Genomic DNA, 14140 nt, shown 5'->3' with positions numbered 1-14140 from the left:
CTGATGAAGGAAACTTTCCTGAACACATATGACAAACTCTGTCCAATCTAATCCTTTAGCAGTATGGGATTCCCAGTCAATATGTGGAAAGTTAAAATTTCCTACGATAACAACCTTGTGTTTCTTGCAACAATTTGTGATCTCTTGATAAATGTGTTTCTCTAAATCCCTCGGACAATTGGGTAGTCTGTAATATAGCCCGATTAATGTGATCATACCTTTCTTATTTCTGAGTTCTACACATAACGCCTCACTAGTCGAGTTCTCCAGTCTGTCCTGATGAGGTGCTGCCGTGACATTTTCCCTGACTAGTAATGCCACCACCACTCCTTCAATCCCTCCCACTCGATAGTGAAATGATCATCTTGCATAAGACCACAAGACATGGGAGCAAAATGAGGCCAAACAGCCCATCTAGTCTGCTCTGCCATTCCATCATGGCTGATCCTGGATCCCACTCAACCCCATACACCTGCCTTCTCTCCATATCCTTTGATGCCCTGACCAATTACAAAACTGTCAACTTCTGCTTTAAATATACCCACAGACTTGGCCTCCACCGCAGTCTGAGGCCGAGCATTCCACAGATTCACTACTCTCTGGCTAAAAAATTCCTCCCTACCTCCCTTCTAAAAGGCTACCCCTTAATTCTGAAGTTGTGCCCTCTGATTCTTGGTACCTCCACCGTAGGAAACATCCTCTCCACATTCACCTTATCTAGTCCTTTCAACATTTGGTAGGTTTCAATGAGATTCCCCCCTGCATTCTTCTAAATTTCAATGAATACAAAAACCAAAGGCACCAAACACTCCTCATATGTTAACCCCATTCAATCCCGGAATTATCCTCGTGAACCCCCCTCTGGACTCTCCATTGACTTCACATCCTTTCGGAGATATTGGGCCCAAAACTGTTGACAGTACCCCAAGAGCGACCTGACTAGTGTCTTATAAAGGCTCAGCATTATTTCCTTGCCTTTATATTCTATTCTCCTTGAAATAAATGCCAACATTGCACTTGCCTTCTTTACCACAGACTCAACCTGTAAATTAATCTTCAGGCAGTCTTGCACAAGGACCCCTAGGTTGCTTTTCACCTCTGACGTTTGAATTTTCTCCCCATTTAGATAATAGTCTGCACTGTTGTTCCTTTTAACAAAATGCATTACCATGCATTTCCAGGGAAGGTAGGGAGACCTGCCATATCCCTGACAACTACAACTGCAAGAAGCGCATCCAACTGCAGCTTCTAACAACCTGCGTTAGGGAGTTGCAGCTGGAATAGAATGAACTCCAGATCATTTGCGAGTCTGAAGGGGTCATAGATAGGATATAGAGAGAGGTAGTTACACCCAAGGTGCAGGACACAGGAACCTGGGCGACAGGAGGGGGAAACTGGTTAAGGAGCCAGTGCAGAGTATCCCTGTGGCCATCCCCTCAACAACAGGTTTATCACTGGATATTATTGGAGGGTTGACATAACACAGGAAAGTCACAGTGGTCAGGTCTCTGGCACTGAGTCCGGCTCTGTGACTCAGGAAGGTGGGTGGGGGGAAAGAAGAGGTATATCGTGGTGATAAGGGATTTATTACAGGAACAGACAGGAGGTTATGTGGGCGAGAATGAGATTCCTGGATGGTATGTTGCCTCCTGGGTGCCAGGGTCTAGGACATCTCAGATTGAGTCCACGCCATCCTTAAATGGGTGGGTGAACAGCCAGAGTTCATGATCTGTGTAGGACAAGTGACAATGTTTTGCATAGGGAGTTCAGGGAGTTGGGTGCTAAGTTAAAAGGCAGGACTTCCATAGTTGTGATCTCAGGATTGCTACCCCTGCCACGTGCTAGTGAGGCCAGAACTAGGCAGATCATACAGTTTAATATGTGGCTAAGGAGTTGGTGTAGGAGGGAGGGCACAAGATTTTTGGATCATTGGGCTCTCTTCCAGGGAAGGTGGGACCTATACAGAAGGGACAGTTTGCACATGAACTGGAGGGTGACTAATATCCTAGCAGGAAGGTTTGTTAATGCTTCACGGTGGGGTTTAAACTAGAGTTGTAGGGGGTGGGAACTAGAGTGCCAGAACAGTTAGTGGAGAGGTTGTGGAGGCAGATGTTGGTAAGACCTCAGACAAAGTTAGGAATCAAAAGGTTGAGCATGGTGCGACTAGTGTCCTGAGCTGTGTATGTTTTAATGCAAGAAGTGTCGTAGGAAAGGCAGATTATAGTGCTGAAGATGAGGTAGCTTGTTTACAACCAGAGGCAATGAGTAGTGAAGAGAGACTGTTGATAGGGCAAAACTACAGTCAACAGGATGAGTTGCAATGTAAAAGGTGGAAAAAATCAAAAAGGGTGAATACAGGACTGAAAGTGCACACAGTATATGGAATGAGGTAGTTGAACTTGTAGCACAGTTGCAGATTGGCGTGTGTGATGTTGAAGGTATCACTGAATCACTGCTGAAAGAAGATTATAACTGGGAGCTTAATAAAACCATAAGACCATAAGACAAAGGAGCAGAAGTAGGCCATTCGGCCCATCGGGTCTGCTCCACCATTTTATCATGAGCTGATTCGTTCTCCTATTTAGTCCCACTCCCCCGCCTTCTCACCATAACCTTTGATGCCCTGGCTACTCAGATACCTATCAATCTCTGCCTTAAATACACCCAATGATTTGGCCTCCACTGCTGCCTGTGGCAACAAATTCCATAGATTCACCACCCTCTGACTAAAAAAAATTTATTTGCACTTCTGTTCTGAATGGGCGCCCTTCAATCCTTAAGTCATGCCCTCTCGTACTAGACTCCCCCATCATGGGAAACAACTTTGCCACATCCACTCTGTCCATGCCTTTTAACATTTGAAATGTTTCTATGAGGTCTCCTCTCATTCTTCTAAACCCCAAGGAATACAGTCCAAGAGTGGACAAACGTTCCTCATATGTTAACCCTCTCATTCCTGGAATCATTCTAGTGAATCTTCTCTGTACCCTGTCCAACGTCAGCACATCCTTTCTTAAATAAGGAGACCAAAACTGCCCACAGTACTCCAAGTGAGGTCTCACCAGCACCTTATAGAGCCTCAACATCACATCCCTGCTCCTATACTCTATTCCTCTAGAAATGCATGCCAATATTGTATTGGCCTTCTTCACTACTGACTCAACCTGGAGGTTAACTTTAAGGGTATCCTGTATGAGAACTCCCAAGTCCCGTTGCATCTCAGAACTTTGAATTCTTTCCCCATTTAACTAATAGTCTGCCCGTTTATTTTTTCTGCCAAGGTGCATAACCATACACTTTCCAACATTGTACTTCATTTGCCACTTCTCTGCCCATTCTTCCAATCTATCCAAGTCTCTCTGCAGACTCTCCGTTTCCTCAGCACTACTGGCCCCTCCACCTATCTTCGTATCGTCAGCAAACTTAGCCACAAAGCCAGCTATTCCATAATCCAAATCGTTGATGTACAACATAAAAAGAAGCGGCCCCAACACTGATCCCTGTGGAACACCACTGGTAACTGGCAGCCAACCAGAATAGGATCCCTTTATTCCCTGCCAATCAGCCAATGCTCTATCCATGTATGTAACTTTCCCGTAATTCCATGGGCTTTTATCTTGTTAAGTAGCCTCATGTGTGGCACCTTGTCAAAGGCCTTCTGAAAATCCAAATATACAACATCCACTGCATCTCCCTTGTCTAGCCTACTGGTAATTTCCTCAAAAAATTGTAATAGGTTTGTCAGGCAGGATTTTCCTTCAAGGAATCCATGCTGAGTTCTGCCTATCTTGTCATATGCCTCCAGGTACTCTGTAACCTCATCCTTGACAATCGACTCCAACAACTTCCCAACCACCGATGTCAAGCTAACAGGTCTATAATTTCCTTTTTGCTTCCTTGCCCCCTTCTTAAATAGCGGAGTGACATTTGCAATCTTCCAGTCTTCCGGAACCATGCCAGAATCTATCGACTTTTGAAAGATCATCGCTAATGCCTCCGCAATCTCCACAGCTACTTCCTTCAGAACACGAGGGTGCATTCCATCTGGTCCAGGAAATTTATCTACCTTTAGCCTATTCAGCTTCTTGAGTACTTTCTCTGTTGTAATTGTGACTGCGCACACTTCTCTTCCCTGCCACCCATGAGTGTCCGGTATACTGCTGATGTCTTCTTCAGTGAAGACTGATGCAAAATACTCGTTCAATTCCTCTGCCATCTCCTTATCTCCCATTACAATTTCTCCAGCATCATTTTCTATCAGTCCTATATCTACTCTCACCTGTCTTTTACTCTTTATATACTTGAAAAAGCTTTTAGTGTCCTCTTTGATATTATTTGCTAGCTTCCTTTCATAGTTAATCTTTTCTCTCTTAATGACCACCTTGGTTTCCTTTTGTAAGGTTTTAAAAACTTCCCAATCCTCTGTCTTCCCACTAATTTTTGCTTCCTTGTATGCCCTCTCCTTTGCTTTAACTTCTCTTGTCAACCACGGTTGCATCCTTTTTCCACTTGAAAATTTCTTCTTTTTTGGGATATACCTGTCTTGCACATTCCTCATTTCTCGCATAAACTCCAGCCACTGCTGCTTTGCTGTCTTTCCCGCCAGTGTCCCTTTCCAGTCAACTTTGGCCAGTTCCTCTCTCATGCCACTGTAATTTCCTTTACTCCACTGAAATACTGACACATCAGATTTCAGCTTCTTTTTCTAATTTCACAGTGAACTCAATCATGTTATGATCACTGCCTCCTAAGGGTTTCTTCACCTCAATCTCTCTAATCACCTCTGGTTCATTACACAATACCCAATCCAGTACAGCCAATCCCCTAGTGGGCTCAACAACAAGCTGTTCTAAAAAGCCATCTCGCAGACATTCTACAAATTCTCTCTCTTGAGATCCAGTGCCGACCTGATTTTCCCAATCTACTTGCATGTTAAAATCCCCCACAATTATCATAACACTGCCCTTCTGACAAGCCTTTTCTGTTTCCTGTTGTAATTTGTAGTCCACATCCCTGCAGCTGTTTGGAGGCCTATAAATAACTGCCATCAGGGTCCTTTTACCCCTGCCATTTCTTAGCCCAACCCATAAAGATTCTGCACCTTCCGATCCTATATCACCTCTTTCTAATGATTTAATACCATTTCTTACCAATAAAACCACGCCTCCCCCTCTGCCTACCTTCCTATCCTTCCGATACACCGTGTATCCTTGGACGTTCAGCTCCCAGAGACATGCATCCTTTAGCCAGGTCTCAGTGTTGGCCACAATATCATACCTGCCAAATCTGTAACTGTCCGACAAGATCATCCACCTTATTCCTTATGCTGCGTGCATTTAAGTACAACACCTTAGGACCAGTATTTGATACTTTTTGCTTTGATTTCACTGCAACTCATCCTTGGCTTTATAGAGCAGTTCGTGGTTGAGCCCAAGAGAGGATCAGCTATTCTGGATTGGGTGTTCTGCAATGAACCAGAATTGATTTTAAGAGCTTAAGGTAAAAGAACTCTAAGGGGATTGTGATCATAATACGATCAAATTCATCCTGAAATTTGAGTAGGAGAAGCTAAAGACAGATGTATCGGTATTACAGTGGAGTAAAGGGGATTACAAAGGCATGAGAGAGAAGTTGACCAGGATTGATTGAAAAGGAACATTGGCAGGGGTGATAGTAGAGCAGCAGACACTGGAATTTCTGGAAGCAATTCGAAAGGCACAGGATATATACATCCCAAAGTGGAAGAAGTATTCTAAAAGAAAGATGACATAACCGTAGCTGATGAGAGAAATGAAAGCCAACATTAAAGCCAAAGAGAGGGCATATATTAGGGCAAAAATTAGTGAGAAGTTAGAGGATTAGGAAGCTTTTAGAAACCAACAGAAGGCAGCTAAAGAAATCATTAAGAAGGTAAAGATGGGATTATACAAGTAAGCTAGCTAATAATATTAAAGGAGATACTAAAAGTTTTTTCAGATACATAAAGTATAAAAGGGAGGTGAAAGTGGATATTGGATTGCTGGAAAACGATGCTGGAGAGATAGTAATGGTGGCCAAGGAAATGGTGTATCAAACTGAATAAATATCTTGCATCAGTCTTCACTGTGGAAGACACTAGCAGTATGGTGGAAGTCCCTGGCGACGGGGTCATGAAGTGTGTGAAGTAACTATTACTAGAGAGAATGTTCTTCAGAAGCTCAAAGGTCTGAAGGTTACCTGGACCAGATGGTATACACCCCAGGGTTCTGAAATAGATGGCTGAAGAGATTGTGGAGGCATTGGTAATGATCCTTCAAGAATCACTAGATTCTGGAATGTTTCCACAAGACTGGAAAATTGCAAATGTCACTAATCTTCATGAAGGGAGAGAGGCAGAAGAAAGGAAACTATAGTCCAGTTAGTCTGACCTCAGTGGTTGGGAAGATGTTGGAGCTGATTATTAAGGATGTGGTCTCAAGTTACTTGCAGGCACATGATAAAATGGGTCATAGTCAGCATGGTTTCCTCAAAGGAAAGTTTTGCCTGACGAATCTGTTGGAATTCTTTAAAGAAATAAGCAGGAGAATCGGTTGATGCGTATTTGGATTTTCAGAAGGCTTTTGACAAGGTGCCACACATGAGGCTGGGTAACAAGCTATGAGCCCATGGTATTATAGGAAAGATTCCAGCATGGATAAAGCAGTGGCTGACTGGCGGGAGGCAAAGAGGGAATAAAGGGAGCCTTTTCTGGTTGACTCCCAGTGACTAGTGGTGTTCCACAGGGGTCTGTGTTGGGACAGATTCGTTTTACTTTATATGTCAATGATTTGGATGATGGAATTGATGGCTTTGTTGCAAAGTTTGCAGATGATAGAAGATATGGAAGCACATGTTGCTTTGAGGAAGTACAGCGCCTACTGAAGGAGTTAGACAGATTAGGAGAATGGGCAAAGAAATAGCAGATGCAACACTGTTGGGAAATGTGTGATCATGCACTTGGGTCGGAGAAATGAAAGAGAAAATACAAAATGGAGAGAAAATACAAAAAATTGAGGTACAAAGGGACTTACCAGTGCTTGTGCAGGATTCCCTAAAGGTTAATTTGCAGGTTGAGTCTGGTGAGGAAGGCAAATGCAATGTTATCATTCATTTCAAGAGGATCAGAATATAAAAGTAAGGATGTGATGTTGAGACTTTTTAAAGCACTGATGAGGCCTCATTTGGAGCATTGTGAGCAGGTTTGGACCCCTTATCTTAGAAAAGGTGTGCTGAAACTGGAGAGGGTTCAAAGGAAGTTTATGAAAATAATTCCAGGATTGAATGGCTTGTCACATGAAAAGCATTTGATGGCTCTGGGCCTATATTCACTAGAATCCAGAAGAAGGAGGGGTGATCTAATTGAAACCTATCAAATGGTGAAAGGCCTTGATTGAGTGAATGTGGAGAGGATGTTTCCTGTGGTAGGAGAGTCTAAGACCAGATGACACATCCTCAGAATATAGGGCATCCTTTTAGAATGGAGATAAGGAGGAATTTCTTCAGCCAGAGAGCGGTGAATCTGTGAAATGCTTTGCCACAGGCGTCTATAGAGGCTAAGTCTTTTTGTAGATTTAAGGCAGAGGTTGATGGATTTGTGATTAGTCTGGGAATGAGGGGATATGGGGAGGAGACAGGAGTTTGGGGCAGAGCGGAAAATTGGATCAGCCATGATGAAATGGCAGAGCGGACTCGATGGGCTAAACGGCCTAACTCTGCTCCTATATCTTATGCACTTATGGGTAGCAATCCTAAGATCACAACCCTGGAGGTCCTGCCCTTTAACCTGGCACCTAATACCCTGAGCTCCTTATGTAGAACCTCGTCACTCATCCTACCCATGTCCTCGGTACCTACATGGACCATGGTCTCTGGCTGTTCACCCTCCCACTTAAGAATACTGAGGATTCGATCTGAGATGTCTCGGACCCTGGCACCCAACAGGCAACATACCATCTGGGAATCTCGTTCTCGCCCACAAAACCTCCTGTCCACTCCTCTAACAAATGACAGTGTGCCTCTTCTCACCCTCTTCCCTTCTGAGTCACAGAGCTGGACTCAGTGCCAGAGACCTGACCACTGTGACTTTCCTCTGTTATGTCAAGCCCCACAACAGAATCTAAAATGATATACCTGTTGTTGGGGGGATGGGCAAAGGGGTACTCTGTACTGGCTCCTTAACTCTTTTCCCCCTCTTGTCACCCAGTTTCCTGTGTCCTGCATCTTGGGTGTAACAACTCCTCTATATGTCCTACCTACCGCCCCCTCAACTTCCTGAATGATCTGGAGTTCAACTAGTTCCAGCTCCAACTTCTTCACGCGATTGTTAGATATTGCTGTTGTCTTCAGGGACATTAGAGGTCTCCCTGCCTTCCCACAGCCCACAAGAGGGGCATTCAACTATTCTGCCTGGCATCTCTACTGTCCTAGAAGGGAAAAAAAAAGTTTACCTGTAGCTTTTTTCTGCTTTCTCTGACTGAAGCCTCGAAGAGCTAAAGCCTCTAGATCACAACTTTTAACTGTCCACTTGGACGATTGCCACTGTGCTTGCCCCTGTTCCTTTAATTTTCTCTTGCTAATTATTTCCAAACGTCAGATTGTCGGTGGTCAGAGCTCATCTACACAGCTGTGATCAGCTGCTTGCCTTTTTCTACTAGGACAGTGGATTTGAGTGAAATCCCCTCCTTGCAAACTTCTGATGTCCAGATTGTTTGCTGGTCAGAACTCAGTCCTGACCCGGATCTGGGCCGTACCCACCAAATATCCGGACCTGCCTCTCGGTTTTTTTGCACTACCTTACTTTCCCTTTTCTATTTTCTATTTATGATTTATAATTTAAATTTTTTAATATTTACTATCGATTTGTACTCCAGGGAGCACAAAGCGCAGAATCAAATATCGCCGTGATGATTGTATGCTCTAGTATCGATTGTTTGGCGACAATAAAGTATAAAGTATCGGGGAGGAGGCTCATAGTACGCTACTGACTCAAAAATCAGTTACTTTCCCCAAGTGGTAAGGGTGATTAACACACCCCCAATGTCCTCTAATTTCTCATTTCCTGTCGGAGTCACCTTATGTACACCCTTGTGCCTAGCGTCACTTTATGGACATACAATCAATCTATGTACAGTATCTAAGTTATCTTACGTATTTCTATTTATTGTAACTTTTTATTATTGTGTTTACCTTATTGTGATTTTATTTTGCTGCATCTGATTTGGAGTAACAATTATTTTGCCCTCTACACTTGTGTACAGGAAATGACATTAAACAATCTGGCAAATGACACTTAAAGTATTGACGGTGGATATGCAATGGCAAGCATTTAAAGGTTGCATGGATGAACTACAACAATTGTTCATCCCAGTTTGGCAAAAGAATAAATCAAGGAAGGTAGTGCACCCGTGGCTGACAAGAGAAATTAGGGATAGTATCAATTCCAAAGAAGCAGCATACAAATTAGCCAGGGAAAGTGGCTCACCTGAGGACTGGGAGAAATTCAGAGTTCAGCAGAGGAGGACAAAGGGCTTAATTAGGAAGGGGAAAAAAGATTATGAGAGAAAACTGGCAGGGAACATAAAAACTGACTGTATAAGCTTTTATAGGTATGTAAAAAGGAAAAGACTGGTAAAGACAAATGTAGGTCCCCTACAGACAAACAGGTGAATTGATTATGGGGAGCAAGGACATGGTAGACCAATTGAATAATTACTTTGGTTCTGTCTTCACTAAGGAGGACATAAATAATCTTCCAGAAATAGTAGGGGACAGAGGGTCCAGTGAGATGGAGGAACTGAGCGAAATACTTGTTAGTAGGGAAGTGGTGTTAGGTAAATTGAAGGGATTGAAGGCAGATAAATCCCCAGGGCCAGATGGTCTGCATCCTAGAGTGCTTAAGGAAGTAGCCCAAGAAATAGTGGATGCATTAGTGATAATTTTTCAAAACTCGTTAGATTCTGGACTAGTTCCTGAGGATTGGAGGGTGGCTAATGTAACCCCACTTTTTAAAAAGGGAGGGAGAGAGAAACCGGGGATTTATAGACCGGTTAGCCTAACGTCGGTGGTGGGGAAACTGCTGGAGTCAGTTATCAAAGATGTGATAACAGCACATTTGGAAAGCGGTGAAATCATTGGACAAAGTCAGCATGGATTTGTGAAGGGAAAATCATGTCTGACGAATCTCATAGAATTTTTTGAGGATATAACTAGTAGAGTGGATAGGGGAGAACCAGTGGATGTGGTATATTTGGATTTTCAAAAGGCTTTTGACAAGGTCCCACACAGGAGATTAGTGTGCAAACTTAAAGCACATGGTATTGGGGGTAAGGTATTGATGTGGATGGAGAATTGGTTAGCAGACAGGAAGCAAAGAGTGGGAATAAACGGGACCTTTTCAGAATGGCAGGCGGTGACTAGTGGGGTACCTCAAGGCTCAGTGCTGGGACCCCAGTTGTTTACAATATATATTAATGACTTGAATGAGGGAATTAAATGCAGCATCTCCAAGTTTGCGGATGACACGAAGCTGGGTGGCAGTGTTAGCTGTGAGGAGGATGCTAAGAGGATGCAGGGTGACTTGGATAGGTTGGGTGAGTGGGCAAATTCATGGCAGATGTAATTTAATGTGGATAAATGTGAAGTTATCCACTTTGGTAGCAAAAATAGGAAAACAGATTATTATCTGAATGGTGGCCGATTAGGAAAAGGGGAGGTGCAATGAGACCTGGGTGTCATTATACACCAGTCATTGAAAGTGGGCATGCAGGTACAGCAGGTGGTGAAAAAGGCGAATGGTATGCTGGCATTTATAGCGAGAGGATTTGAGTACAGGAGCAGGGAGGTACTACTGCAGTTGTACAAGGCCTTGGTGAGACCACACCTGGAGTATTGTGTGCAGTTTTGGTCCCCTAATCTGAGGAAAGACATCCTTGCCATAGAGGGAGTACAAAGAAGGTTCACCAGATTGATTCCTGGGATGGACTTTCATATGAAGAAAGACTGGATGAACTGGGCTTGTACTCGTTGGAATTTAGAAGATTGAGGGGGGATCTGATTGAAACGTTTAAAATCCTAAAGGGATTGGACAGGCTAGATGCAGGAAGATTGTTCCCGATGTTGGGGAAGTCCAGAACAAGGGGTCACAGTTTGAGGATAAAGGGGAAGCCTTTTAGGACCGAGATTAGGAAAAACTTCTTCACTCAGAGAGTGGTGAATCTGTGGAATTCTCTGCCACAGGAAACAGTTGAGGCCAGTTCATTGGCTATATTTAAGAGGGAGTTAGATATGACCCTTGTGGCTACGGGGATCAGGGGGTATGGAGGGAAGGCTGGGGCGGGGTTCTGAGTTGGATGATCAGCCATGATCATAATAAATGGCGGTTCAGGCTCGAAGGGCCAAATAGCCTACTCCTGCACCTATTTTCTATGTTTCTATGTTAATCTTGAATCTTAATGAGATTAAAGACTTAGATAAGGAATAACCATTGGGAAATGAGAGCTTGATGAGCAAACTGTCCTAGTCTGTTCACACACTCCTAATAAACTGTATGCTCTTATTCTCAGATAATGGAGGTCGGAGAACAACTCAGAATCCCAATTTCCTGCATAGTCCCTGTCAATAACTATTGGTTCTCTCATGAGCTGGATTGTGCGACTGATGTTCTAATACTCTACGCAATCGTGCTGATGCTGCAGTCTGTCGATACCTATTTTGAGAACCTGGCTGGTTTATCTTTAGCATGATGCAATTTTGGGTGATGGTCAAGCTCAATGTAAATTTTATTATCCAAGTACATATATGTCTGAGATGAATTTTCTTGTGGGCATACTCAACAAATCTATAGAACAGTAACTACAACAGAATCAATGAAAGACCTCAGAATTACATCTATCAGAAACAGGATTTATATGGCAATAAAAATGAGCTGACTTACCCTTGGACACGAGCCCTGTGAACCACCTTAAATTTTGTCAAGGCGTGTCTAGCACACATTGAGGATGTATTGACTAATTGAAGAATTTTCGTAATCAGATCATAAATAATTGCTATTAAACTCTTCTGATAGGGGTTTAAACTTACAATTTTTTCTGTAACTTCAATTTGATACAATATCGGAGAGGCAGATAAAGTAGTGTTCGAAAAGATATTTTTGATATTATTTCAGTAGTTCTGCGTATTGATTTACAACCTCATCCTATTACTGCAATCTTTGGACTACCAGTGATAGACTGTAGTCGTTATCCTTGTCAGCTTGTTGTCTAATTGCATTTGTTACATTAATAGCCAGAAGATCCATTTTATTTAAATGGAAAGATTCTAATCCCCCCACTACATTCCAATGGTTTTGCCAAACAATAGCATGCCTAAACTTGGAAAATATTGGGAGTGATACTATGGATCCTTCGGTTAAATGTGAAGAAACTTGGAGGCCATTTATTCACTATTTTCATATGATGTAAGTTGACTCTTTCTGAATCCTTATGTAGTAATTTTTTTTGTTCATGTATAGAGGAGTGGAGTTAATGACAAATAATAATTTTAGCTGATATAATATGACAGCCCAGCTTCGTTTGTTTTTTTCTTTAGTTTAGTTTTTTTAGTTTCTCTCTCTTTATAAAATAGCTTTTTCATGGTCAGTTACCATGAGATTGGGAGGCTAAATGATATTTGTTACTTGGAATCTGTGCTTGTACATGTTAACTGTTATTATTGTAATCCCAATCTCTATGTATCATGAGTCTATATTGGCTTAAATGCTCCTAACAGTCCCCTGCAATTCTGTGATGCTAATATCCTGTGCAAATTTAAAGAACTGCTTAAGGACTCACAGTTGTTCATAAGACTAGACACTGGCATCCAACCGAGGATGAATTAGACTAACTGCAAATGTAATAGAGCTTTCTTTTATCTGCTGCTGTTAGTATACACTTCGTCTATTAGAAATTTTTGCAGGTTTATCTGCTGTGACTATTAAATCTCTGAACACTAAACTTAAAGCAATGTAGAAAAAAGCTTGGAACATTTTCTGTTGTGTCTTTTATGACTTCAGGGAATTGGGGCTTCTGCTCATCTGGCATATTGTGACAATGTGGACTTACAAATGAGGAATTCAGCAAGTCAGGTAGAATTTCAGATAGAAAGTCAGAAGTCAGGGTGCTACAGTAGTGTGGCGGTTAATACGATGCTATTACAGCTCGGCCTCGTGGTTTGGAGTTTTGTGTGCCTCAGTGACCCAGGCAGCTATGTTGGCTGGAGTTAGGTCTTTATGCTTTGTCCCTTGGTAGGATCACCCATCAAACGGGTCAAAGGGTAGAGGGTAGAGGCCAGAATAAGAATGGTCCACGATTACTCCAGGTTTAAGGCTTCAGTTCAGGGCCAGCAATCCTGACTGGTAAAACAACACTGTTATGGAAACAGCAATGAACAATTCTCCTAACATCTGAGTGGCCAGGGACAGTCAGAGATGGAGGTCCTTCATAGCTGCCTTAACTGCCAGCGGCATAACAAGCAGTAGATAGACTATAGCTAGGGATGGAGCTTGGAGTTCAATCCCGGCGTCCTTCCCGTGAAATGCCTAGGTTTCCACCCACTGTCCTGCAAGTTAGTAGGTTAATTGGTCATTATGAATTGTCCTGTGATTAGGCTCGGGTTTAATCAGTGGTTGGCTGGTTGGTGCGGCTTTATGGGCCGTAAGGGCCTTTTCTAGGTTGTATCTCAATAAACCAATAAATTTATGAAGCGAAATGAACAACGTTTTGCTTCGCTCAAACCCAAGATTCAGGTGGATGGTCTTGACGCATCTACCTCCACAGATTTCTTCCCTCAGCCTAGGTGAGGGTGGAACTTGAAGTCATTTGTTTAGGATGGATTGACATCCTACTGTTTAGCGTAGCACTTTACAGCACCAGTTTTAAGATTGTTCAATTCCTGCAGCTCTCTGTAAGCAGTTTGTACGTTTTCCATGTGACCTTATGGGTTTCCTCCCACATTCCAAAGATGCACAGGTTAGGGTTAATGAGTTGTGGGAATGTTGGCACCAGAAGTGTGGTGATGCAGCGGACTCCCCCTGCTCCCCCCTCTCCCTGCACCCCGGCACTCGTGGCCTGTGCTGGTTGTTGACGTG

General features: G+C 42.9%; 1 protein-coding gene across 4 annotated transcripts in view; it reads left to right on the top strand.

Annotated features, from left to right (window-relative positions):
• Nucleotides 1-12733, top strand: part of LOC140205742 (interferon-induced protein 44-like) — a 56266-nt gene extending 43533 nt beyond the window's left edge. For all 4 annotated transcript variants that reach the window (XM_072273317.1, XM_072273319.1, XM_072273315.1 and 1 more), the window contains one exon: nt 11580-12733. In XM_072273317.1, the coding sequence (XP_072129418.1) occupies nt 11580-11759 (180 nt within the window). In that variant the 3' untranslated portion in view covers nt 11760-12733. The remainder of the gene's footprint in view (nt 1-11579) is intronic.
• Nucleotides 12734-14140: the final 1407 nt, after the last annotated feature.

This window comes from Mobula birostris, chromosome 12 (assembly GCF_030028105.1).
Source record: "Mobula birostris isolate sMobBir1 chromosome 12, sMobBir1.hap1, whole genome shotgun sequence".
Classification (NCBI taxonomy): Eukaryota; Metazoa; Chordata; class Chondrichthyes; order Myliobatiformes; family Myliobatidae; genus Mobula; species Mobula birostris.
This window is presented reverse-complemented; position numbering and strand designations above follow the sequence as displayed.